Source organism: Pinus tabuliformis, chromosome X (genome assembly GCF_031772625.1).
Source record: "Pinus tabuliformis cultivar Carrire ecotype Pingquan chromosome X, CPIR1, whole genome shotgun sequence".
Classification (NCBI taxonomy): domain Eukaryota; kingdom Viridiplantae; phylum Streptophyta; class Pinopsida; order Pinales; family Pinaceae; genus Pinus; species Pinus tabuliformis.
In genome coordinates, this window is record NC_142308.1 from 574,945,176 (window position 1) to 574,972,475 (window position 27,300).

Here is a 27,300-nt window from a genome sequence, read left to right on the forward strand (position 1 = left end):
AAGTACAGATAAGATTCTGGCCTTCCAGACTACGAAGTTTGACGCTCCGTCCAGCTTGTCCTGGTCTCTTACTCCGTGTAGTGCCACGATGCTCTTCTACTTCCCTCCTGGAAGTTCTCGATGAGACTCCCTCTGAGTCTCAATTTCCTCCTGGAAATCCTTCTGTCGATGTCGAGATGCCCCCCTACTCTGATCGTCTGTGCAACCGCACCACTGATCTGGATTTCTCGGCGAAAAACACTCTATAGCAACTCCCTCCTCTTGGCCTTGCCCTGTCATGTATTGTTCTGACTATAGTACCTCACCAACTCCACTCTGCAACTTTCCCACAGCCTCCTAAACCCTAGCAACCTGAAGGTGAGAACTCCTAGGCTCTGCGCAATCCCGGCACCAGCAACCCAACCTACTTAGCCAACTGCGTCAGCACTCCTAGCTTCTGCGTGGTTCTGCGTGAGTCTCCCTTTGCCTCCCTTAGCCTCTGCGCTACTTCTTCATGCCTCACCCTTGATGACGTAGAAACTGCGTCACCCTTCCCTTGTTGTTGCTCAGCTAGAAACAGCTTATGTCATTCGGGACAGCTATTTTATGTTGTTATTGCTCCGCTCGACTGATGTCTTCAGTTCTCCTGTGATCTGCAACCATGCTTTGATACCATGTTGAAGTTTCTAAGTCTACCAGTTAGAAACTCTCCATGCACTTTATTGATTTATTCCTACCTACTTGTTTCGTTACTTAACAAGTTATTTACAATGTAAATACTAAAATAAACACTAGTGCATGCTCAACATATTACAAATCATCAACTGAAAGAAGCAGAAACAATCACACCAAATGACACTGATATTTTTGGACCAATGTCCCTAGAAAAACCCAATGTGAGAAAACTGGTGCAGCTATCTAAAGGTTTTCTTATTAAGCAATTTCAAAGTACAATCTGGGTGCCAAATCCGACTTACCCAACGGAGAATTTCCTTGGCAGTAGTACCTCTCAGCCTGAGACAAATGTCCCAGCTAAAACCCCGGATAAACCTTTCAGCAGCTCCTCAACTCCAATCTGCCCCAGAACCCCAGCGTCTGCCTTTCTAGACTACGTCAGCGTCTCTCTGCCCAGCATTGGCCCTGTGTCACCCTAAATGGGTCTACGTCAGCCTTAGGAGGCCCTGCGTCAGCCTTTTGGCACTCTGTGTCAGCAACGCTGGCCTCTCTGAAGCACTGTGCAACTCTTGCCTACCTCTGCGTGGCCCTGCGTGAGCCCTGACTGCTACTGCGTCACTCTCTCTAGCTCTTGCGCTGCTCTCCTGGCACTATCTCTGTCTCTCTGTCTCTCTGTACTCAATGCCCCTCAACTGCAACTCCAATCACTGATTCTATCTCTCTTAGCAAACCCTGCTCTAGAGAATAGAATGACTGATCATATGATGTATTCTGCAAGTGACTCTCAAGCCTCCTCTTATACTTTTCTCGTTGACATAACAATGGCCGAAATTAAGTCCCTAATCAACGGCTAAGATTAGATTTGGCTTGATCCATGTCTTTTGGACCATTCTAACACAATTTTATATTAATCCACATTAATATTTTAATTTCCTTAAGTTTAGACTTAAGACTCCATTAAAAATATTAATTATTTTAATCTCCTGAACTATTTAGAATCTGTGAAAACCCCTTCTGAGTATTGTAGATCTCATGTGTTCCAACCTCTCTACCAAATTTCATAGCTAGAGCACATCCGATGCTACCCCAAGTCAACAAGGTGACATTAGGTCATTGCCCCATTGTTGTCACTTAGTCTAGTAATTGTCCCTTAAGTTTTCTCTTCTTTATGGCCCTATTAGATTGTGTGGTTACAGGCACTAGCGATATAAAACTAGGTCATTGATGCATCGTTAGGGAAATTTTGAGGACTAAAATGGCCTCCTAAGAAAATTATAAAATAATAGTGGAGAAATAAAATAAGATTTGATTACATCATCAAATTTTAAAAGAACAAATAAAAACAAAAGCCAGAAAACAAAAACTATTTTTCATCAAATTTATTAACAAAAAAAAAAAATATTTTTTAACTCATATTTTTAACTTATCTCCTTATGGGTTTACTCAAATTTTGAGTGGCAACACTCGTTGGATGCAAAATTTGATTCCTCATCTGAGAAGTACCCATGTTGCATACTTTTATGGACCCTGTTACACTAAAAATGAGAAATACATTAAAAACGTGATTGCAATCATGTTTTTTCATGTATTTCTCACTTTTATTTCGCTGGGTGCATCAAAAGTATGCAACATGAGTACTCTTTCGATGAAGAATTAAATTTTGCATCCAATGAAAAATCCCAGTGGAAATTTAAATAAAACCTTAGGGAAATAAGTTAAAAATACAAGTTGAAAAAATAGTTTTATTGTTTTATTATTGTATTAATTTTTAATTTTTTTTACTTTTTTACTCCAAAAATGGTGAATCATCCATCATGGTTGACATCATCGTCTTGAATCCTATTGGTTCTTATAAAATTTATTTTGGTTGTACATTTTTCTTAAGAGGCTCATTTTAGACCTCAAAAATCCCCTAACACATGAGAATCGTAAATGGGAAGTTGGTGCTCTACAAACCAAGCCTCTAATCAAGAAATGGATAGGACCACAATAAAAAGGAGGGTGATCCTCTTGCAACTGACCTGACCCTGAAAACGGAATAATCTATTGTTTTTATGATTTTAATGTTGGTTTGTGTTGTTTGTACTCTTCATGCTAGAACCATTAAACTTTGGAACCTTCAAATTTTCCTGTGGGGTCGAGTGACTTGATAATATTGTCTTGGATCTGCTTTATCTTAGATTTTGTGGCTTTAATGACCTCAAAGCTACTGCTAGCGACCACTGCAATTGCAATGCTCTTTCTTCTATAAAGTATGCTGACATATATACTGTGAATTTTTAGTAGTTTGACGAAATATTTTCTTACCAAAACTAATCTCGAATTTGAAATTACATCTGCTTTTTTCTTTAGCTATTTTATTTTCCCAAACAGTGTTGTGTGGCTAATCTTGATCATCTCGCCTTACTTAAATCTTGTACGTAATGGGCATCTAAAGGAACAATCATTTTTCTTCCCATTTTTGGAGGGAGGGACGGAGGTAAATTAATTTCAAGGGGTATACACCAAAAAATAACACAGTCGAGAGCTGGGAAAATACAGAAGATGAGTGGAATATCCTGAAGTCAGCTGGGATATTTCTGAAATCAAAATTGAAGTCTGCAATCTTCTGTCTGATTCTTGTACAAGAGGGAATGAAAAGCAAAATTGCATAGTATTTATAGATTACAGTGATCTTTCCAAATTATGGCAGCATTCGCTGCGTTTATAAATTTCGGATATGCAAATAGAAAACTCCCCAAGAATCTAGAAATCTGTTGCATCCACACCAGGTCCAATGTAGCAGGAATTTGATGGTTTATATGTTTAAAAATGGGCGATGTCCTGCAATCTATCCTCTTTTCCAATTATAGGAAGGAAGAATCCATATATAGCTAGCAACTTTGAAGGGGCAACAACTGACTGGGTGTTATTTAATGCTTGTATCTAACAAGACTGATTTGGGGAATAGCATAAACAAATACAAAAGGATTAATCTATCCTCTTTTCCAATGTTATAGGATGGAAGAATCCATATATAGCTAGCAACTTTGAAGGGGCAACAACTGACTGGGTGTTATTTAATGCTTGTATCTAACAAGACTGATTTGGGGAATAGTATAAACAAATATAAAAGGATTTATTTTGATGTGGACGACGACTTCCTCTAAATATTTTCACCTTTTCTGACCAAAAAATCCTTCTACGTTTTCAAGGACCCACATATGGAGCCTCAATTATTTAAAGGCGAGCATTATTTCAGGTCATTCTAATAGGACTTCCTCAACATTGTTGGGTGTACTCTCACCTCCTAGATATATTTGAAGTCAACACCTCACTGGTACAGAAAAAGTCAAACAGATGCCAAAAATACAACTCAAAAGCATAGTTTAAAGTAGTCTCCCAAGAAATGAAAAATCAAATATACATGCTAAAAATATATGAATGTCTAATGAATAATGCAAATCATATCCTGAAATCAGAGGACTGGTATCCGACGTCCATGAAGACTAACAAAAAATGCCAAACTCATCCAGGTGAGGGTGAACCAGAGTCTGCTGGAAGAATCAATTTTCAGTTGATTAAAGGCCAGAACAAGACTTCAGTTATTCTTTGTAATACAAACGCACCAAGAAGAATATTCCCCTGAAAACTAAATAATGAGGATGACAAGCTTCTCTGTTTGATCCTCATGAATTTGAAGAATTGCAGTGTGCAGCAACCCTACATTCAATTCTTTATTTTATATCTGAGACTTCAGTTCAGTAGCACAGCTAATTTGCAGAAACGTGAGATCAACTAGGAATTGTTCTAAACCGTGCTGCTCTTCCAAAATCCAATAAATTACTGCACTTCACATTTATCAATATAGAAAACCAGTCTGAGACACTATCCTCCCCATAAATAATTTTCCACGCTTTTAACCAGGATATAATACAGAAGCTTACAGTGGCATCAACCGTCGATGCTTGAAAAACCATAGAAAAGAAAAAAAAATGATGAGCCCAGTAACTCCAGTTATTATCAGAACCCACTTGAAAGCCTTAGGTTCTTCAAACAGATCAATTGGAATATTCATGCCAAAGACTCCAGCTACAACTCCAAATATAGCAACAACAAAGGTTGCAGTTGTGAGCAATAGTTCAAACTGTATCAGCTGGTTCCGAACATTATCCTGTTGAGGGACATTCTTAAAAATTAGAAACACCTCAAAATAAAGTCAATAAAATATAAAAGTAATACTACAACCATTCCTAAGTGTACTGACCCAAACACCTAACAGAAAAGATGCTTATTATCTTGCCAAATTGCAACCCCTGGCCAAGTGGGGGAATATGAGGCAATGACGAGAACCTGGAATGCAAGGATTTATGCAATTGAAAGATTCAATACAACCTAAACTCGGACCAAACACTGAGGCTTACCAGTTGAATGTTTATAAAATCCTCTGTATCATCTATATATTCCTTCAGCTGAACACCATAAGATCAGAAATTAGACAAAAACTCCCATTGAATACTATTTTACAAGTTCTAAAGTCTCAAGAAAATGATACACTGATTAAGTAATCCAGGTTATTATAACCACTTACTGATGTTAGCTTGTTCAGAGTACTGTCAATAACCACAAAATAAGCCTCAAGTAACATTTCTAGCTCCTGAATATGTTCATCATTGTTTTCAGAACCCTTCATACTTTCATGCCTGCTTCGTGCAAAGCTTAGAGTTTTTTCCAACTTCCGAGAATCAGGTGGAGAACATATGGGAGAAACTGGGGCTGAAACTGATGCCCCAGTTCCAATAGAACTGTAACCAAATAAAGATTGATCTCTATAAAAAGCAGCCTCCATTCGCTCCTTTTTCTCAGTTAGATACATCTCAGCCATATCTCCATCATCATCCATGAGCTGCTCTATCTCATCTCGGACCTGCATTAAAAATTATGCCAATTATACCCCATTATATAATAATGTTGATTATGATGAAGAAACATGCAAATGTTCAGGATATACACCTTTTGAACCCTTCGAGTCAATGCGACAAGCCTACTTTTCAGTCTCCGAACACGCTCTAAGTTTAGCGTGCTGATCTTTGAAGTCAATTCATCTAATACAGGATATGCTTCAATTTCTAGCTCTGCTGCCTGCAACAAGCACAAGACAGAACATGAAAAGATCCTTGGTAACAAAAATTATCACAATCACCAGTAATGAACAAGATGGAGAAACATGAACCACCAAAAGCAAGGGCCTGATAAATTTGACTATAAGAAACCAAAATCATACTGATAAACTAGTATGCTCTTACATTTCTAGATAAAAATGTTGGGTGTGTGTTATATTCTTTCCACGACTAGCTCCATGCACTGTACGTTGTGCCGGGTGGAGTGAGGGGGTCACAAGGGGAGCGGCAGCCCCTCTGTCGAAGGGTTTGCAGGGGGAGCTACCCGGGGCAGCGCCCGGGATTTTTTTTTTTATTTTATGCGGACCCAATAATAGTTGGGCGGACCTACCCGTGGTTTTGTGCATGGGTTTTGCACATGGTTTTGGGCATGATGCTTTTTTGCCCATGGTATTTTGTAGATCCAGTCAAGGGAACTACGGTTATGTTCTAATCCAGGGTTAATGGATTGGGATTTTTGAATGCTTCGGCACATATATATATATATATTGTAACATTGAAATAATATAATGAAAAATCAATCTGGTAGTCCCAGTTTTGGGATCCAGGGGAAAATCTGTGTATAGTTGTTTTATGTTCTTGTCATTGTTTATTTTTTTGTTTTAAGAATTCATTTGCAGATAATTTCTGTACAGGGTTAAAACCTACCAAAAATATTTGGCCAGTCAAATGCAACCACAGATTGAGAAAGTCAACATGAATTAAATGGAGTACAATTGATCTGTGATTACGATAAAACAGACTGGAAACTGAAAATTGAAAGCACATCTTCTGAAAGTGGAAACAATCTTGATCAAATTAGCAAGAGGAGGAGGAAGTTTAAGTGCTTCATCCTATCCTGAGAAAGCAGGTGAGCTTTATGATTTAACCCACCTTTTAGTTGATGTCCTTGGAGGCAGCAAAGTGCAACGATAATAAAGAGAGGGAAGATGCTAGTGGAGGGATAAATGGAAATGGTAAGCAATTAGTGAAAGGGCTCACTGAAGAAATGCTTTGGATTCCTCCTCCCCAATTGAAACAGCTGTTGTTCCTGGTAATGGTAGTAACAATCGAGAGGCTGCAAGTAAGAGGGGAATGAGCACACACCAACAAGAGGATCTAGGTGATAGATTCTATGCCTCGTCCTTTGACAAAGATGAAGTGTGTCATGAAGAATACCATCTGAATTCCTATAGAGTATTCTCATTAACTTTGGGTTCTGTTTCTTCCTGAAAAAAGGACTGAGAATTGGGTCAGCAATGTATGGAAAAGGAATAATATTTAGTATGGTTTTTTCAGATATTTGGGTGATTGAAAAATTTTTAAAAGAAGCAAATATGGCTAAGAAGACCCCTAAAAATCTACTGGAAATGTGAAAGGCCATTGCTAAAGGGCTCTCCATCGTCTTCAAACATTGACATAGCTTCCTTGAAAATTTGAAAATATATATTCAATGTTCCACCGAGATTCTGGGAGGGGGAAGCGCGGATACGCACAAGGGGGATGTATACAAGCAACCCCAAAATTTAGGGCAATTTCGGGGAAATGGGGGGATGTAGGAGTCATAAAAATTATCAAATTATTAAAAATTTAATACATAAAAAATAAAATCCGAACAATATGTCAATAACTAAATACTAAATCCTAATAATTATGAAATGTAGATCAAATGAATTTCATCATTTCATATTAGACTATAATGAATTATCATTTCTGCAATGTACACCTAAAAGTAGATTGAATCCATCATTTGACATTATGCAATGTTCCATCTAAATTCATCATTTGGCATTATGCAAGGTACATCTAAATTAAAGTCATCATTTGACAGTTGAAATTATGCAATGCACATCTAAAAGAAAATTCATCATAGGACAAAGACATTATGCTGAAGACTAAAATAGCCATAGAATATTAAACAAAAAGTAAACATAGAAAGCAGTGAAATAGTAAATTTCTCAAAAAGTACTAAATAATAAATACTAAAAAATTCAAGGACTCATTCATCAGTATCTAGAGTCAAAAGTTCAAAACTGGAACAATGAAAAGTGTTTGGGCGTCCCCCCTGCATGCCTCTGCTCCCCCTACAAGGGAAACGTTCCCTCACTGGGGAAACGTTTCCCCCAGTGCTTCCCCACATTCCCCCAAAAGGGGGACGTGAGAAAATGTTTCCCCAAGAGCATGGGGAAGCGAGAGGGCGCACTGCCCGGCCTGAGGGATGTGTCCACATGGAACACTGTATATATTCCATGAAACATGAATAGTGAATTTACTTATAGAATTGCAGTTATAACTTGGCAAGAGGGCACGCTCCCCGGCCTAGGGGATGTGTCCACATGGAACACTGTGTATATTCCATGAAACATGAACAGTGAATTTACTTATAGAATTGCAACTATAACTTGTTTTGGAATCAAAATGATTTTTCCAGCTCAAGTTAAGTCAAGCTCATGTGACCAAGTTATACTCACAATTAATAGTGAGTCAAAGTTTGACCCCTGATTAATCATGAGAACCAAATCGAACCCACCAAGGTGTCTATATAACCTCCAAATCATGTCATTTTGTACTTCCCGAGTTTTTCTTGATCAAAGTCAAGCTTTTGACTCTTTTGCAGTGTTGTTAAAATCGCGATAAAATCGCGATTTTATCGGAAAATCGCGATTTTTTCGCAAATCCGATTTTATCGCGATTTTTATCGATAAAAATCGGCACTTTTTTTTATAGGCGATTTTTTCAAAAAAATCGCGATTTTTTCAGTAAAAATCGCCAGAGGCGCGGGCAGCGGGCGTTTTATATGGAAAATCGATTTTTATTTTATTTCATTGAGCAGTCCGCGCGGAGGAGGAGGAGAAGAAGTGAGGGAGAGGGTTGCCGTCGGATTTGGGAGCGAATCCAAGCGATTTTAGGAGGAATCCAAGCCAAGATCACCAATTTGTCCATAAACCAGGTATGTAGATTAATTTTTTTTTGTTTTGCTTCTATAAAAACTTTGTTTTTCATTGTTTTTAAAGAATTTTTGGAAATTTTTCATTGATTTGGGATGGGTTATTTGTTATGACTATGAGAACCAATTTTTTATTTTTATTTTCTCATTTTCTTTAAACATTGTTTATTTTTTTTTGAATTTTCATTGTTTTTTTGCATTTGCCATTGGCATTTGGTTGGGTAACTTGGGTTTAGAAATTGGGATTTTGGAAATAATTAACTTGTAATTTTGCAAATGCTAAATTGTAATTTGTATTATGTAATCCTAAATTCCTATTTCCTAATCCTTATTTTTAATTTTTTCCATAGGTTTGCAAATTCAAAATTCAAAAACAAACATGCCAAGGAAATTGGATCCTTTCTGGGAATATGGTGACCCTAAAACTCCGAATGATAGACAAAACTTGTATTGCAAGTTGTGAGGAAAGGAGATATTCGGGGGGGTGTACAAGTTGAAGTTCCACCTTGCACAAATCCCTGGACGTGATGTGGTGCCCTGTCCTAATACAAATGCTGAAATTATCCGAAAAGCCATGAGAGCATTGGGAGAATTAGAGCACTCTAAAGAGGCCAAAGAAGAACTCAAAAGGCAACTAAAAAGGTCAGCTGAAGGAAGTGGGCCAAGTGGCACTGGTTCTACTGCAGCGTCAGTCAATCCGGTAGCTGCATCATCATTTTTTGTTCCTCGAACCACACCTGGTGCACAACCAACTATCGGTTCAATGATGAAAAGAACTGAAAAAGAACAAGCTGACAAGTTGATGACAAAATTTCTCCTCTGGAGTGATATTCCTTTCAGCATTGTAAGGAATAATCCATTTTTCCAACCTACTGTTGATGCTATTGCCAGTGTTGGCTCGGGGTACAAAATCCCTTCTCTTCATGATTTCAGAGGCCGGCTTCTTCAAGATGAAAAGCGTGACTGCACCCAAAGATTGGAGGATTTTAGGGAATCCTGGGCACAAACAGGATGCACTGTTATGTCAGATGGTTGGACTGACCAAAAGGGGAGAACCCTTATAAACTTCTTGGTTAGTTGTCCCAGGGGGACTATGTTTATCAAATCTATTGATGCAACTCATCAAATCAAAGATGCAAAAAATTTATGTGATTTGCTGGATGTGTTTATTTTGGAGGTGGGTGCAGAAAATGTTGTCCAAGTCATAACGGACAACGCTGCAAATTATGTTGCTGCTGGTAGAATGCTTATGGACAGGCATCCTACTTTATTTTGGACACCTTGTGCTGCCCATTGTATTGATTTGATGTTAGAGGACATAGGGAAAATTCCCTTTGTCAAAGAGGCTGTTGACTCATCAAAAACCATCACAAAATTTATTTACAATCACACATCTGTGCTTAGCTTGATGAGAAAATGCACCAACAACAAAGAGTTGGTGCGCCCCGCCATTACACGGTTTGCGACGAGTTTCATATCTCTTCAATCCCTCTTGAAATCTATGTGGGATTTGAAGAGAATGTTTGTTTCAGAGGAGTGGCGTTCTTCGCCAATGAGCCGCAAACCAGAAGGAGAGGCCGTCTGCAGACTTGTTTCATACCAAGAAGACTTCTGGGCGGGAGTGCAGGAGGTGTGCGCTGTCACTGAACCTTTGGTAAAGGTTCTTCGGTTGGTAGATGGTGAGAAGCCCGCAATGGGCTATTTGTATGAAGCCATGGACAGGGCCAAAGAAGCCATTCGGTCCTACTATGATGACAAGGGAGATGATGGGTTCCAGAGACAACTCCTTCTATGGAACGTCATTGATGAGCGATGGAACAAAACACTCCATCGTCCCATTCATGCTGCTGGGCTTTTCCTGAACCCTGCATTTTCTTATGCATGTGGGTTTGATTTTGATGCTGAGATCATGGATGGATTATTAACCTGTGTCCAGAAGATGGTGAGAACTCCAGAACAACGTATGGAGATCTCTAAACAAATTGAGACGTATAAGATGTCAGGTGGCACATTTGGCTTTGATATGGCTATCTTTGATAGGACGGCCAAAATGCCAGGTATTTTTTAGTTTGTAACTTTGTTTCAAATTTCATTGTCTCTTCAAATTCCATTTTTTTCTTATGTTTATTTGTAATTTTGTTGTAGCCGCATGGTGGAAGATGTATGGTGGCAGAGTACCCCTTTTGCAAAAGCTTGCCATACGCATCCTCAGCCAAACATGCAGCTCCTCGGGATGTGAGCGCAATTGGAGTGTATTTGAAAAAATACACAACAAGAAGCGCAATAGGTTAACAACTTAACACTTAAACATTTAAAATATTGCAAATTTCCAAATAAATTTTTGAATTCATTAAACAATATTTTTTTTTATAATATTAATTATTAATTATTATTTCATGAACTTTGTACAGGTTGGAGTCTCGTAGACTTAATGACATGGTCTATGTCTACTACAATCTTCGATTGTGGGTGAGGCAACTAGACAAGACACCTGATATGGAAGCCATCTCATTGGATGAGATTGACACCACTGCTGAATGGAGGGTTGAGACCGAGAGGCCTCTCATGGATCCCACTGAGGATTGGTTAGTGCAGGATGAGGGGGAGGAGGAGGGGGAGGAGGAGGAGGAGGAGGAGCAGGAGCAGGAGCAGGAGGAGGAGGAGGAGGAGGAGCAGGAGGAGGAGGTGACACCGCCTACCCGGGCTACCACTAGAGGATGTGGTCTCTGTCTACCTACAGTAGCTGCTACTTCTACAGCTACTTCTTCAGCTTCTAGAGCACGTCAGACTCCACTGCCATTTCCACCACCACAGGCACCAGCATCTTCATCTAGGGGGAAAGGGAAAGCAGTGACATTTTCTCGCAAGAGGGGCAGAGGAAATCAATAGGATTAGAGTCTTAGACTTTCATTTTATTGTATATGACATTATGACATGATGAGATACATTATCATATTTTTTGTTGATATTTTGAGGCTGAGTTGGGACTCAGGACTTACTATTCAGGACATGATTCAATGTTATGTGTGATTTTAGCGCTAGAAATGATATTAAACATCTTATATATTAGTTTTTTTATCATATTTATGTGTCAATGTATTTATTTTATGTTGTAGATGGTTTAGATATTAAAAAAATTGAAAAAAAATGAAAAAAAATGAATATTTTTGTGCCAAACGATTTTTTCCCGATTTTTTCCGATTTTTTCCCGATTTTAACGATTTTTCCGATTTTTTCCCGGCGCCGATTAAATCCCGATCGCGCTTTTAACAACATTGCTCTTTTGTCACACTGATTTCCTTGAACCAATGCAAGCACTTGACTTTTCTGCTTCGTTGAGTTTTTTGCCAAGCTGAGTTTGGTAACTATGCACATAATGAAGCTCGATAGCTTAAAGTCCAAGGAATGAAGCCCACTTTATGGGATTTTATTACAAAAAAATTTAGCTTAGAGAGGTTTCAAAGATTGAGAAATGCTAATAAAACTATTTCAATCAAACATTTAAGAGTTATGATTGCCTTCTCAAGATATCATATGCCAAACAAAATCAAGATCTCCACTGGTTACTAGAGTGTTAGATTTTGCACTTTGTACAAGCCATACATGAACCTACCATAAAAAAATTCGCATTACACATTAGCTATATAGTATACACAAACCCACCCTAGGACTACACAAGGATACCTACCCACTTATGTCGTGATCTCACAAGCACTAAGGTCATGTCCTTTTAGTGTTCCTCCTATAATCCAAATAGAAGACAAGTGCTAAAGCCCCTCCTTTGAGTGTCCCTCCTACGATCCGAACATATAATTTAGGAGCCCTTAATTGGTCTTAAAAATTAATGTATCATGTAATTTGTTTTGGATCAAGGAGCCTAGTAGGTCTCCCTTCATATTTTACTTGGTCTCATACCCTAGTTAATCACTTCTGGCCACATAACCTCCCATTTAGGTCCTTTCCTAAATTACCCGCTCATTGTTGGGAAACATAGCATTTATTGTGGCCCGAAAGATTGCTCAATGCAATCAAAAACACACTTTGGGACAACAGGCACCCCTTTTCTTTGATGGATGCACTCATATTAAATAGTCGAAACTGGTCACCTCTGATCCTTCTCTTTTACTCTCTTTGTGCATTAATTACCATGGGTGATTTTGTGCTTACAAACCTTTGTAGCATTAACATAAATTCTCAATTTTCCCTTGCAATAAAGAGAACTCATTTTTGTCCTAACACACATGGTTCATTGACTTCCTCCTATGGTTAAGGGTTCAAAACACAATTAGACAATCAAAACAACGGTGGTGTGCCCTAGAATTATGGACAACATTGGAATCACTCCCTAAGGGCTAGCAGGGCATAAATAGGATGCTCCTCTTGTTTTGATCTCCTCTTCCATTCATCTATTGGATCTATTAATATGCTCTTGTAGGTAATTCTTGTACACTAGCTATACTTACAACATGCATTTGGATCAATGTTGCAATAATTGTGATCAGGATTAAATCAACAAGGGTCCGGAAAAAGAAAAAATCATAAAAATCGGGATAAAATCAGTGAAAATCAGCAGTATTAAAATAAAAATAAAAATAAAATACAAAAATTGCGATTTTTGGGGAAAAACGTGATCTTTTCAAAACATTGCGATTTTCGCAACACTGATTTGGATATCCATTGGTTTCTCATTTCCATAATCCTCCTCACTCAAGGAGGTGTTGGAAGTTGGAACTACTATTCATATCCTTCACTATCTAGTTTGGGTCTTCCCTCTTCAACTTTGAGTTTCGAGATTGCATCTCATGTTGGTTTTTAGCAATGGTACAAATATTGACAATATATAATCAACATCATGATATATCGCAATCCTCTCAACTTAATATTATCATTAGACACAAAAAGAAAAAAACGTGATTTTTCAAATTTTGAATATATCGCAATATTTTCAAAAATATCATATCGGTGAAATATTGTGAGAAAATGGAAAATTTTAGCTTAACTCGAGAGATTTTTGGATTATTTGCTCACTTCGAAGAGGAAATGAAAGGATTGAGAATAAGGAGCTTACTCATTGTTACATTTGCCCATAAAAGGGCCAAAGGGAAGGGGTTGTTTTAGATGGTTAAAAATTTGAAAGTAAAATGTTACATATTTTTTAGGCTTGTTGATATTTTCCAATTTGCCTCAATGTTGCCAATAAGTTTCTTTCTGGACCCTCAGTGATATACTTTCCAACACAAGGTTTACAACATTGATTTTTACCATCCCTCTTCCCACCTCTTTAATCAGTCTTCTCCCATCCTTCCATCTCGAGGGAATGCTTCAACATCAATCCATAATGTAGAAGGTTCCCTTCTAGTGAGTTCGAGAAAATTGTTAGAATTTTGCATCTGGATTTTGTGATTTATGGTACCCAACAAGGTCTAACCCTCTTTGTTACTTGTTGCCTATGTTAATTTCTCAATTCTAGATCTGGTCTTAATTCCCAGAAATTTTTATACCCAGAAAATATTTCTGCAATTACTAAATCTAGAACACACTGGAATTTTTCACAGAAAATTAAATAATGGAAACACACACAGAGGAAATCTTTCACACAGCAAATAACCCTCCAATTACTCTTCATTTTTATTATTTGAATAATGAGGCCTCCCGTACTAGGAATATGGCCCACATAGAAAATACAAAATTTTCACAGCAAACTTAAAACCTAGCAAATCTACCCCTGAAAACCCCCATTTGCACCCAGCTGAATTTTCCTTCACTCATGCGGCCTTTGTAGCTTCTGAAACCCTCGCACATGTGCCTGTCTCACATGAACCCTCCACACATGCAGCTCACATGCTATTCTTGTCACATGTGCAGCCTCTCTGCAACTCAATTCACTCACACATAAAATGAATTTGGCCTTAGCCTCCACTCAAGTCTCCTTTTGGAATTTCCTATTATTGATGCAACATTTCTTTTCTCTTCAACCCTGAGTATCACACTCACTCTTATTCTTTGTTTCTCCTATCTTTAACCATGCTTTTATAATTTCTTATGGAGCTAAATCCCTAACCTTAATCTCCAAAGTGATGGATGGCTAGGATTAAATCCTAACCCACATGAGGTCAACGATTGAGATTAAAACAAATTCACTAGAGTAAATAATGTATTTTTCCTTGGTTCTTTAGTTCAATAGCCAACATAATTAATTGTGTTTTCTATAGTTAGACTTAGGCTAAATTACAAAAGCAACTTACTCAATAAATTGAGCAAGTGTGCTAAGGATATTTTGGATGACTCCTGCATGTTGGACACCTAACCAATGCAGAAGTACCTATCCACTACTATAATTATCAACACTACCTCTTAGCAAGGAAGGTATTTTGCACCATTCCTAGCTTATCTTTGTAGAAGACAAACTTCCCCTTCAACAGGAACTTGGTGAGAATATTTGCAGCCTGCTCATCTATGGAGATATATTGAAGCTTCACTGCTCCTCTCCGGACCCTGCCTCTAATGAATTGATATATGATCTCAATATTCTTGGACCTATCACGGAACACTAACTTATCAACGAGTTTAATGCATCTTTGATTATCACAAAGCTTTATAGTAGGATCCAACTCCTAACCAACTAATCCTATTAGCAATTTGCAAAGCCAAATAGCTTCACAACTTGCCAAACTTGCTGCCATATACTCAGCCTCTATTGAATTAAGTGCCATCGAAGTCTACTTCCCGATGAACCACAAAATCATTGTTGATAGAAAGCTAAAGCAACACCCTGAGTTGTTATTCCAGTCTACTACACTCCCATCCCAATCTAAGTTTGTACACCCTTGCAACTTCATTTCATCACCCCTGACATATCTGAACCCATAGTCCATTATACCATGCAAGTACCTAAGCACATGCTTTGTTGCAATCCAATGCACCTCCTTCAGTTCCACCATGAACTGGCTCAGGGTGTTCACAGCAATGCATGTATTGGACCTAGTGTTGACCAAATACATCAAAGAACCAATCAGTGGCCTATACAAAGTGTGATCCACCAACTCTAAATCTGAAGCATTAGCTTCTTCAATTTGGTGATCATAGGTGCAGTCATAGGCCTACAGTCCACCATCATGAACCTCCTCAGAATATCAACTACATATTTCCCTTGCCAAAAGAAAATCTCGTCTGACCAATGCCATACCTCCAAACCCAAAAAATCAATGCATCGTGCCAATGCAATGTTGCACAAAGCAGGGACATTTTTTGGAAGAAAAGCATCGAAAGCATCATTTTCCAAAAATCTAGGAAGCAAAGCGTCTCGGAAGCTTTATATATATATATATATATATATATATTTGCATATATATTAAAAAAAACATCCAAAATACCAAATTAGTTGTAGAAGATATGAAAACATGCATATTTGTACATAAATCAAGATAGATATGGCATCCATTGTACATCAATGATTAATTATTCAAACATCAACCATCTAGAATCTAGATTCCTCTCCTCTTGTCTAGCCTTTGCCTCTACTTTGATTCTCTAGGGATATTAGTCAACATTGCCCAATTTTGATCAAATGGCCTAATCCAAGCCTTATAATATGGTAGAGAAAGCTTAACATGCTTGATCAATGATTTTGACTCGAGTGAAGGGTACATTTGTGCTAAGGTCATTACAAAGGAGTTCAACAATCAACACCACCAACACTAAGGTACATATAGGGCATGGTGTTCTTGATTATATGCCAATCGCATACCCTCATACATGATATAATCTAATGAAATGCCACAATCCCATTGATCCTGAAATCCTGAAAACTGTTAAGTCTGCTGAATTTTGAATGGGATATGACATTATATTTTCTCCATGTGAAGTCGGATGAGAATGGAACCACTCTCAAACATCCTGAGTCATTTCACCGTAATGTTAAAAATTTAAGTAAAAGGATGAAATGGAAAGATAATCCTTTATCTTTCATTTTCATCCCTTTAGGAATTTAACATTATCATTAGGGAGCATCTAAGAAGCACATTCGAAGTGTTCGGGAAGAATAATTCCTCACATAACAGTTTGAAAACCCAAGTCCAAAAAAAAACCAAGTCCATGGAACTGTCCACCTTTCTCCTAGATCCGATTGCAATCTGTCGCAGATCCGTTCCGGAACCATGAATTGAGTCGTTGGAATTGCGAATTGGGCTATCGCAGTTCCATTTTTCCAAGAACCACGAAAAAAAGGTGGAACTGCAGATCTGATTTTCAGATCTGCCGTTCTACCTAAGGATCGGTGGTAGATCCGTCAAGGATGTGAATCTGTAGCATTAGATGTGTTCTAGCCACAAAATTTGGTAGAGAGACTAAAATAACTTTGATCTCCAAAACCCAGAAATCATTTCTGGAAATTCCACCTAGAGATGACTTAATAAGATTATTAACCAATATTTTTAATGTTTCCCAAGTCTAAATTTGGAAAATTGGTTAATTAAACAGAATTAATTAAGTCAAAGTAAGAATTCTCTAGAAACTCACACAGATAGATCCATAAATGATTTGAGCCATCGATTAAGATTTAATCTTGGTCGTTGGAGTCCCAACAATAAGATATAAGAAGGGAGCGATTTGGTGATGGAGAATACACCAGAGTCACATGAAGAATTCAATTTTCCAAAGCAGCAGCAATCAGCTGCCATAGAGTTCGAGCTTCAGTGAGTAAGCAGATACAGTGAGGGGCAGCAACAGTGATCCGAAGGAAGTTTTCCAGATCCGAAGAGGCAGTAGCAAGGAGGCCGAGTTATTTCCAGTGAGGTAGCACAAAGGACTGTGCAGTTGCTTCAGAAAAGCAATTCGATTTGGCTGGAGGAAAAATCAATTCAGCCTCCAGAGGCCGGGAAAGTCTTCCAGAGGGCCAAAGAATCAGTTTCCTCACCAAAGACAGGTAGAACAACTTCACCAGAGGCAATTTCGGGCTTAGATGTCCAAGGGTCTGTGCAAGAACTACACAGACGTTGATGCATAGGGTCCAGGAGGACAAAATTTCTAAAGGGAAGTTGTGTCAGTGTTGCTTGCGGAAGAAGGGAAATTTCCTTAAATAATTTTGGCCAGATTTTCTTGTTGTTTGGATTGCTAGTTGAGAATCCATAGATTGAACTCAGAATTTCACTGCTGCTTAATAATAAAAATCCTCAGCTACGGCATTAGTTTTCCCAAGTTGGGTTTTTCCAGGGACTTTTGTCCAAAAATAATGGTGTCAGTTTTATTGTGTGTGCTAGTACTTTCTCCGTTTCCAGCACTATTATTTCCACAGTATTTTATTTGTGAAGGTTGCAATGTGATTTATGGAATATTTGCCATGGCAAATAAATTGTTAAAATTAATTAACAATTAGAAGAATAATTTCCAGTTGCTGCAATAGGATTTTCAGTTTTGAAATTTTCACAAGGGTCACCAATAATATATAATTTCCTATTTAGAACTCCTAGATCAGCAACTGCTCGTCTTTTATTATCCAATTGCAGCCTTTTCCTTGTGGACCTGCAAGTCAATTATGAAGGGGATAAGGCCTTCCATCCTATAGCTGTACCATTGTAACAGGGAGATGGGAAGCCTGATTAGCATCTGCAAGATGGTTTACTGTATAAAGATGAAAAGTTACGTACTCTGAATGGTGAAAATAGAACCATACTGTTAAGAGAAGCCCATACTTCCACAGTAATTGAATACTTTGGAGGTGGAAAGACATTGTTTGACCTTCAAAGGCATGTTTATTGGCCTTGCATCTCCATGGACTTCCCTAAAGGTTTGCCAAAGGCCAACATAGACATGACTACCAGCTGGTAGTCCCAGACAGGTTCAGCAAGATGGCTCAATTGATTCCATTCAAGAAAACCATCAGTCGCCAAGAAGCGACTAAGTTGTTCTTCTAGCACATATGGGTACTTTCAGACTGTGATAGTTCGTCATTTCAGGCAGGGGTAGCAGATTCCTGAGCAATTTCTGGAATGCATAGGGGTTATGACATATACCACATTGAGGAGGAGCACTGCATTCCAACCCCAAAAATTTGCACATACGAATGTGGTGAATCAAACAATAGTCCATTTGCTAAGTGGATATAGAGGAAGCATGCTACACATCAATGTTGCGAACCTCGGCATCGGAATAAAATCGACAAGGATCTGGAAAACCCAAAAATCGTAAAAAGGGAAAATATCGGTAAAAGCCGGCAAACATCAGCAAAATCAAGATACCATCAAAATATCAGTGAAAATCGGCAAACATTGGCTAAGCCAAAAAATCGTGATTTCGAGATAAAATCGGGATGTTATCGAGATGTTTGCAACACTGCTACACATTGGCATGAGTGTCTAGCTTACATTCAACACTCTATTATAATCAAGCTATTTGTAGCTCCGACAACCAATCCTCAGTTGAGACATGTTTGGCATTCTTACCTCGGACACCCTATTGATCTGTCATTTACACAAGTCGCTATCCAGCCCATGGATGGTAGTGATGAACAGGAGAAAGCTGCAAAATTTATAGAAACAAACAGCAGATTCACAGGCAGGTGGGAGAACAGTTGAATAAAGCTAAGCAAAGGTACAAAGAGAGGCATGACAAGCATAGAGTTTCTCATAAGTTCAGTATGGATCACTTGGCTTGTTACATCTTGGTAAGAAGCAGAAACAGGGAAAAGGATAGAAGATTAGACCCATTGGGTATGGACCACTCCAGATCATACAGCGTGTGGGAGAAATGGTAGAAAAAGTACCAAGGATAAGTGTTCCTAAGACTTGGTGTCTAGCCTAGGAAAAAGTGTCCTAATGTAACCCCCTTGACTTAACTTTATGAGAAAGAAAAATAATTTGACTTTAAGAGAGATAAAGATGACTTTATTTCACATTAACGTCATAAAGTGACTTTATAAAACATAAAGTCACAGAGTACCTTTTGAGCAATTAATGAAAAGGGAAATAAAGGGATTAGACCCCCACCTTTGACCTAAATGGCTAAAATCTAATCTCAGCCATTAGATCATAGGTTCAGATCTCTCTTCATCATGAGAGAAGAAAGGGGAAAAGGGAAAAGCGATGAGGCACCATTTGAACACTTTATTCATGAGATTTGGAGAAAAGGAGCCTGAGATGGCTAAGTACAGCAGTGAGCTCCAGACAGAAGGGCACGCATTACTAGGCTGAGAAGGCACAGAAATCGAGGCATATCTACAGCATTAATTGCAGCTAGGTCAGCATGAATTTCAGGGTGGTGTCAGCACATTTATGGCTGCAGGCTGAACACAGAAAACGAGGGGACTGACAGGCAGTTATTGCTGTTAAAATTGGCACGAAATTCAAGGGTCTGGGCTGCATTTACTGCTGCATGAATTTCGAGACGGTCAGCATTAAATTCTGAGTAGACAGGGCATGGTTTTCGAGCCTGTGAGAAGCATTTACTGTGACATCAGGGGCACAAAAATCAAGGTGTCAGCTCTGAAATCGAGGGCAGATTTTAGGACTGTTGGTGCACAAAGTTTAAGGCAGAGGCACAAATTTTCAGGGAACTGACAATTATTGCTGACAGATTGTACAGCAGTGGCACAACTTCCTGAGTGAGCTGGGCACGAATTTCTGAGACTATAACACAAAATTCGAGGAGGCGGCTACAGCACTTTTCCCAAGGAATTCTGAGCATCAAATCAGGGAGATAAGTTGACTGTTTGCTGTCATTTTTTGTTGTAATAAATTCTTTCATAAGAGATAAAAATCTCGCTCACTCACACTGGTTTTCTCTTCGGGGTTTTTTTCCAGGGTCATTGGACCAAAAAATCAGTGTTGCGAACATCAGCATCGGGATCAAATCGGCAAGGGTCTTGAAAATGAAAAAATCGTAAAAATCAGCAAACATCGGCTAGGCCAAAAAATCGTGATTTCGAGATAAAATCGGGATGTTATCAAGATGCTTGCAACACTGAAAAAAAATCTCCTGTGTTAATTTGTGTGGCTGCTTGTGTTATTCTGAGCAAAAGTCAAATATTAGAGTAGGTTCATGTGTTTCTTGTTTTGAAAATATTCATGTTTATGACAACAACATAAAAAATGTTGGATTGGGCATTAAACTGATGTGATTTCACAAAAACTTGAAACCGGGTTCAGCCTAAAACCAATTTTCTACATGGTATCAGAGCCAAGTGGGAAGAACAGCTAAGAACAGTGACCAAACAGCAAACTAAACAGGGTTTTGTGGTGGAGAGGGAGCTGTTGTTTACCCTTGGACAGATTTGAAACTTTGTGTTGGTAATCAGGGCAATGGCTACAGAGTTGAGGGGGGAGGATAGGCTGAGTGGGGCTGAAAACTTTAGCCCATGGAAGGAGAGGTTTGTTTTGGTGCTTCAGGGATTTGAACAGTGGGATATTGTTGAGAATGCAATAATTCCTCCCATTGATCCAATACTACTAGCTGATTTCAACAAGAGGAAATGTTAAAGGCCAAGAGGCTCCTTCTTAATGCTATTAAAGACCACCTTATTCCCCATGTTTCAGGGAAGACTTATGCCTTTGAGATGTGGGCAGCCTTAATCAAACTTTTCCAAAGCACTAATGAGAATAGAAAGATGGTGTTGCAGGAAAAACTAAGGCAAACCAAGATGACCAAAACCGACATAATGTCCTCATACCTCACCAAGATTACTCAAGTGAGAGATGAGTTGGCAGTTGTGGGAGAAACCATCTCTGATGAGAAGCTAGTTAGATCAGCCATGAGTGGTTTTACCACAAGTTGGGATGCTTTCATTGATGGAAAAGTAGCCTGTGAGAAACTTCCAGATTGGGGACGAATGTGGGACGATATCCATCAAGAGGAAATAAGGCAAAATGCCAAGAGTGGTTGGCAGCATAATGGGGGAGACGAGGAGAATGTTGCCCTAGCAATGAAGGGCAAGAAGAAGACCAAGAAGGGTTCCAGGAGTGGGACCAAGAAGAAGGGTAAACAGAAGGAGAAGTACATGAGCAAAGTGAGATGTTTTGCTTGTCAGAAGATGGGGCACTATGCAATGATGTGTCCCAACAAGAAGGGTGTTGCAACGTCATCCGAGGTGGATGAGTTTCCACCAAGTTTGATAAGGAGTTTTCCTTGATGGTCATTCTTGCCATGAGTGTCACATCCTCTAATGTCTAGTACATTGACAGTGGAGCTTCATGCCACATGACAAGTGTCGGGGAGCATTTTACAGGTCTTACTGAGAGGGATGTATATCTAGTGGTGGTGCTTGGAGATGACTCCACAGTCAGGGCAGTTGGTGTTGGGACCGTGTCCTTTTAGAGGTAGTCACAGCCTCCCTTGAGAGTGACAAAGGTATTATATGTACCAAGGCTAAAGAAGAGCCCGATATCAATGTCCACTATTGAGGACAAGTGGTATGATTTGGTGTTCCGAGATGGACAGGTTCTTATGTATCCCAAGGGCTCCAATATCACTTTTGCCAAAGTGATTAGAACTTGCCATGGGAAACTATACAATTTTATGTTTTGGCCTACTAGTTGACCACCAACACAAGTGATTAATGTGAGTTATGGCACAGGAGAATGGCCCACTTGCACCATGGGGCTCTGAGAGTATTGAGGGAGATCATCACAGGACTACCAGAGTTTAGTACTAAGCACCAGGATGTGTGCAAGAGGTGTGCTTTGAAAAAGTACACCAAGACTGCTTTCCCAAGCAATGATAGAAAGGTAGCAAGGATAGTTGATTCACTCTAATATGTGCGGTCCTATGTCTTCAATATCATTGAGCGGATATGAGTGTTATGTTACGTTCATTGATAACTACTCCAGGAAGACCTTGATTTTCTTCACAAAGACCAAGGATGAGGCCTTCAAGAGGTTCCAAGAGTTCAAAGCTCTTGTGGAGAACCAGACAAGGAAGAAAATCAAGTTGTTGAGTTCTGATAATGGGACTTTTGTGTGGGAGTGGGTATAAAGAGGGAGATGATAGTTCCTTACAACCCATAGAAAATTGTGGTTGCAAAGAGGAAAAGCAGGGCCATAGTTGGGGCAGCGAGAGGCATGTTGCATGATTACAGGCTACCATTATTTCTATGGGCTAAGGCGTGTAACACAACAAGGTAGCTACAAAATAGGAGTCCACACAGAGTGTTGGGGAGCAAGACTCCTGAGAAGGCTTTTTCCGGGAAGAAGCCTGAGATTGGGCACTTTAGGATTTTTGGGTTCCTAACCTATTCACATGTCCCTGAGGAGAATAGGACAAAGCTAGAACCCACAACTACGAAGGGTATTTTTGTGGGGTATAGCGAGACCTCCAAGACCTATCGTATATACATTCCTGCCAAGAGGAAGGTTGTTCTAGGCAAGATGTGATATTTGAGGAGGAGAGAGCCTTGAGGAGGTCACGAGACATGGATCAAGTAGAGCAGCAAACTCCTCAGCGAGGGAGTCCACCACAGGGTATGAGACCACCATCACAAGAGTCTAGAGATCATAGGCTTCAAGGGTGACAGATCCACAGGTTACAGGGTCACAAGGCACATGTTCCCAAGGTACAAGTTCACCATCGACCACAAGAGCATCATCGTCAGAGATACAGACATCAGAGGAGGATATTCTGACACTAGTACATGAGGCCACTTCAGGGCAGAGGAAGCCTAAATGGCTTCGTGGTACCTTGCAGGAAGCCCAAGAGGCAGTTGGAAAGCCTAAGTGGTCAGTTAGGGAGAGCAAACCATCAGAGCAACTTGGTGGTTATTTGGCTATGGTGAGTATCATTGTGGAGACTAAGCCATCTAGCTATGAAGAGGCTGCAGGTCAGCAAGTCTGGAGGGATGCCATGGTGGAAGAGTATGCTTCCATCATGAAGAATAATGTGTGGGAGATAGTGTCGAGACCTAAGGGGAAGTCAGTGGTGACTTCCAAGTGGCTCTACAAGATCAAGTATGCTGCGGATGGCAGCATTGAGAAGTACAAAGCTCGATTTGTGGCACGGGGGTTCTCACAAGTAGAGGGAGTTGACTATCAGGAGAACTTCACTCCAATTGCTCGATACACTTCTATTAGATCAGTGGTTTCTATAGCAGCATAGGTGGGTTGGAAGATGGATGTGAAGACGACATTTCTAAATGGGATTATACAAGAGGAGGTGTGCACTGAGCAATCACAAGGCTTTGAGATGCAAGGGAGGGAGTCCCATGTATGCAGGTTGAAGAAGGCATTATATGGCCTGAAGCAAGCTCCAAGAGCTTGGTACTCTCAGATAGACACTTACTTGCAGCAAATGGGTTTTAGCAAGAGTGATGCAAATCCAAGCCTCTACTACATTGTGATTGGTGAGGATCCTCTCATTCTTGTATTGTATGTGGATGATTTATGTATTATAGGGGCAAAGAGACTCATAGAGTACTGCAAGAGTGACCTTGTTTCAGACTGAGATGATGGACATTGGACTGATGCACTATTTATTGGGGTTAGATGTGTGGCACGAGGAGAGTCGTATCTTTCTAAGACAAGACAAGTATGCGGTGGACATTTTGATGAAATTTCATATGGAGGACTATAAAACAGTGCGAACCACGCATATGGATTTCCAATGAATTAATTAATCATGAGCAAGCTGAAGCTCAATAATAATACAGAGATATTTACAATAATAGAAACATCAAGTTTCTATGTAGAATATGGAAACAATCAGTTTTATCTAAGAAACTGCTAAAAGAATAAAAAGCTAAAAGAATGAGCATTAAATACTAAATAGGAATAGGAATATTCTAATACCCTCCCTTAATGCTCAATCTATTTACAACACCAATAGACCCTCTGAATTTTACAAATTTATCAGGACCAAGAGGCTTGGTGAAAATGTCGGCGGGCTGCTCTGTTGTGGGAACATATTGCAACTGAACTGAGCCGTCTTCAACAAGCTGGCGAATGTAGTGGCAATGAGTTTCCACATGCTTTGTTCGTTCATGAAAGACTGGATTCTTGGCAAGTTTGAGCACTCCCTGATTATCACAAAACAAAGAAGTAGGCCCTGTCTGGGAAACATGCATATCTGCAAGTATACGTCGAAGCCAAACTGCCTCACAGGATGCCTTAACTGCTCCCCGATACTCTGCTTCTGTTGAGGAGAGAGCCACTGCCTGTTGCTTCTTACTAGTCCAAGTAACAGCACCGGATCCTAGACTAAACACATACCTAGCTGTAGATTTACGGTCATCAACCGAACCGGCCCAGTCAGAATCAGTGTAACCACGGAGTATAGGTTTGGAACTTCGAGTGTATAGGAGACCATAATCAGAAGTGCCACGCACATATCGTAGCACACGCTTTGCTACTTTCCAATGATCAGCTTTAGGAGCTGACATGAAGCGGGAAATGTAGCTTACTGCAAAACTGATGTCAGGTCTGGTAGCAGTAAGATAGATGAGACTGCCCACTAATTGCCTGAATAAAGTTTCATCCACAAGGGGAGATGATGACTGTGCTGAAAGTTTGAGCCCTGGTTCCATAGGAGTCGTGGCCGGTTTGCAATCCTGCATTCTGAACCTGTCCACAAGATTGTTGGCATACTTGGACTAAGAGAGAAAGATCTGATTTTCAGTCTGCCAAACTTCAACCCCCAGACAGTAATGAAGAAGTCCCAAGTCTGTCATCTCAAAAGTTCTGCATAAATCTTGTTTGATCCCATGGATCAAATGTGCAGAGCTGCCAGTAATGATAAGGTCATCCACATAGACAACCACAAACAAGATATCATCACCAGTATGCTTGATATACAGGTTTGCATCAGATGGGCTCCGCTGAAAACCCTGATCTGTCAGGTACTGATCAATTTTCATGTACCAAGCCCGAGGAGCTTGTTTCAATCCATAGATTTCTTTAGCTAACCGACACACTTTCTGTTCTTGACCAGCAACCTTGAATCCTGGAGGCTGCGTCATGTAGACTTCTTCTTGGAGATCACCATTTAGGAAAGCACTCTTTACATCCATCTGATGAACTTTCCAATTGAACTGAGCTGCTAGGGCAAGCACAAGCCTTATGGTACTCATCTTGGCTGTAGGAGCAAAAGTCTCCTCATAGTCGATGCCTTCCTTCTGTGAGAACCCTCGAGCCACAAGACGAGCTTTATACTTGTCTATGGTTCCATCAGCTTTGTATTTCACTTTATACACCCATTTGCAGCCTATGGGTTTTTTTTCTGCAGGAAGATCAGAAAGTGTCCATGTGTGATTCTTCTGAAGACTCTGGAATTCAGCTTCCATAGCCTGTTCCCACTCAGATGTACCCTTAGCCTCTGAATAGGTTTGAGGCTCAAAAATACTGTGTAGGTTAGCCATAAGAGCAAAATTGACTGTAGACTGTTGTCTGTTCTTATGTCTAGAAGTTCTACCTTCAAGGAGCTCATCATCCCGGAGATCACCAATGGTTTTAGCCCACCATTTAGGCCGAAGAGTAGAAGAACCAATATCAGGAGTAGAGGAACCAATATCAGGAGGAGGTGGAGAAGACTCAAGAGCAATAGGGGCCGCAAGAGGAGGGTTATTTTCTGGAGGAAGCTCAGATAGAGTATTATCAAATACTGATGCTACATCATCCCTCCCATCAGGTGGACCGACCGGAAGAAGAACACTATGAGGCTGATCCTCAGAACACTGCTCAGAAGAAGAAGACTGAAAGAATCCTCTGTCTTCATCAAATACTACATCCCGACTGAAGCTAAGACGACCAGTGGCTATATCTATCAGCGTATAGGCCTTGTGATGATCACTGTACCCTGTCATCATGAGTTTCTGGCTTTTGGAATCCAACTTAGAGCGCTTAGTAGCTGGAATCCAAACATATGCAACTGAGCCAAATACTTTGAGATGACTGATCTTAGGCTTACGGCCAGACCAAACCTCTTCAGGAGTCTTCCCTGTAACAGCCTGAGTGGGTTATCGGTTAAGAAGGTAAACAGCAGTAAATACTGCTTCAACCCAGAATCTGTTTGGAACACTCCTGTGTTGTAACATGGAACGAGCCATTTCAACAACCGTGCGGTTGCGACGCTCGACAACACTGTTCTGCTAAGGAGTGTAGGGTGTGGTTAACTGACGTTTGATGCCATGAATATCACAGAAGTTGGCAAAAGCTGAAGAACAAAATTCCCCCCCATTGTCGGTCCTAAGAGTCATGATGTTACAGCCAGACTCTTTTTCAACTAAGGTTTTAAACTTCTGAAAGGTACTAAGTGCATCAGATTTATTTTTTAGAAAATACACCCACATCTTTCTACTGAAATCATCTACAATAAGTAAAAAATATTGGCAAGCAGTGATAGAAGTTGTATTCATAGGACCACAAATATCAGCATGAAGTAACTGGAGTACCTTAGATGCGCGCCAAGATTCTCCATCCTTGAATGAAGACCGATGTTGCTTTCCCGCTTGACAGGCGCCGCATACCCCCAACTGCTGAGTCTGAATATCAGGTAATCCTGACACATCTCCCTCCCGGGAGAGCTGAGAGAGATACTGCATATTTAGATGCCCATATCGCTGATGCCATAGAGTACTGATGGGAGAGA

At 39.8% G+C, this 27,300-nt stretch overlaps 1 protein-coding gene across 2 annotated transcripts in view; it reads right to left on the reverse strand.

Moving 5' to 3' along the window:
- Positions 1-4,188: 4,188 nt before the first annotated feature.
- The window catches only part of LOC149141312 (magnesium transporter MRS2-1-like), a 58,903-nt gene continuing 35,791 nt past the window's right edge, over positions 4,189-27,300 (reverse strand). For both annotated transcript variants that reach the window (XM_089446634.1, XM_089446635.1), the window contains exons 3-6: positions 5,647-5,771; positions 5,225-5,560; positions 5,058-5,105; positions 4,189-4,807 (exon numbers count right to left, since the gene is read on the reverse strand). In XM_089446634.1, the coding sequence (XP_089302760.1) occupies positions 4,577-4,807; positions 5,058-5,105; positions 5,225-5,560; positions 5,647-5,771 (740 nt within the window). In that variant the 3' untranslated portion in view covers positions 4,189-4,576. The remainder of the gene's footprint in view (positions 4,808-5,057; positions 5,106-5,224; positions 5,561-5,646; positions 5,772-27,300) is intronic.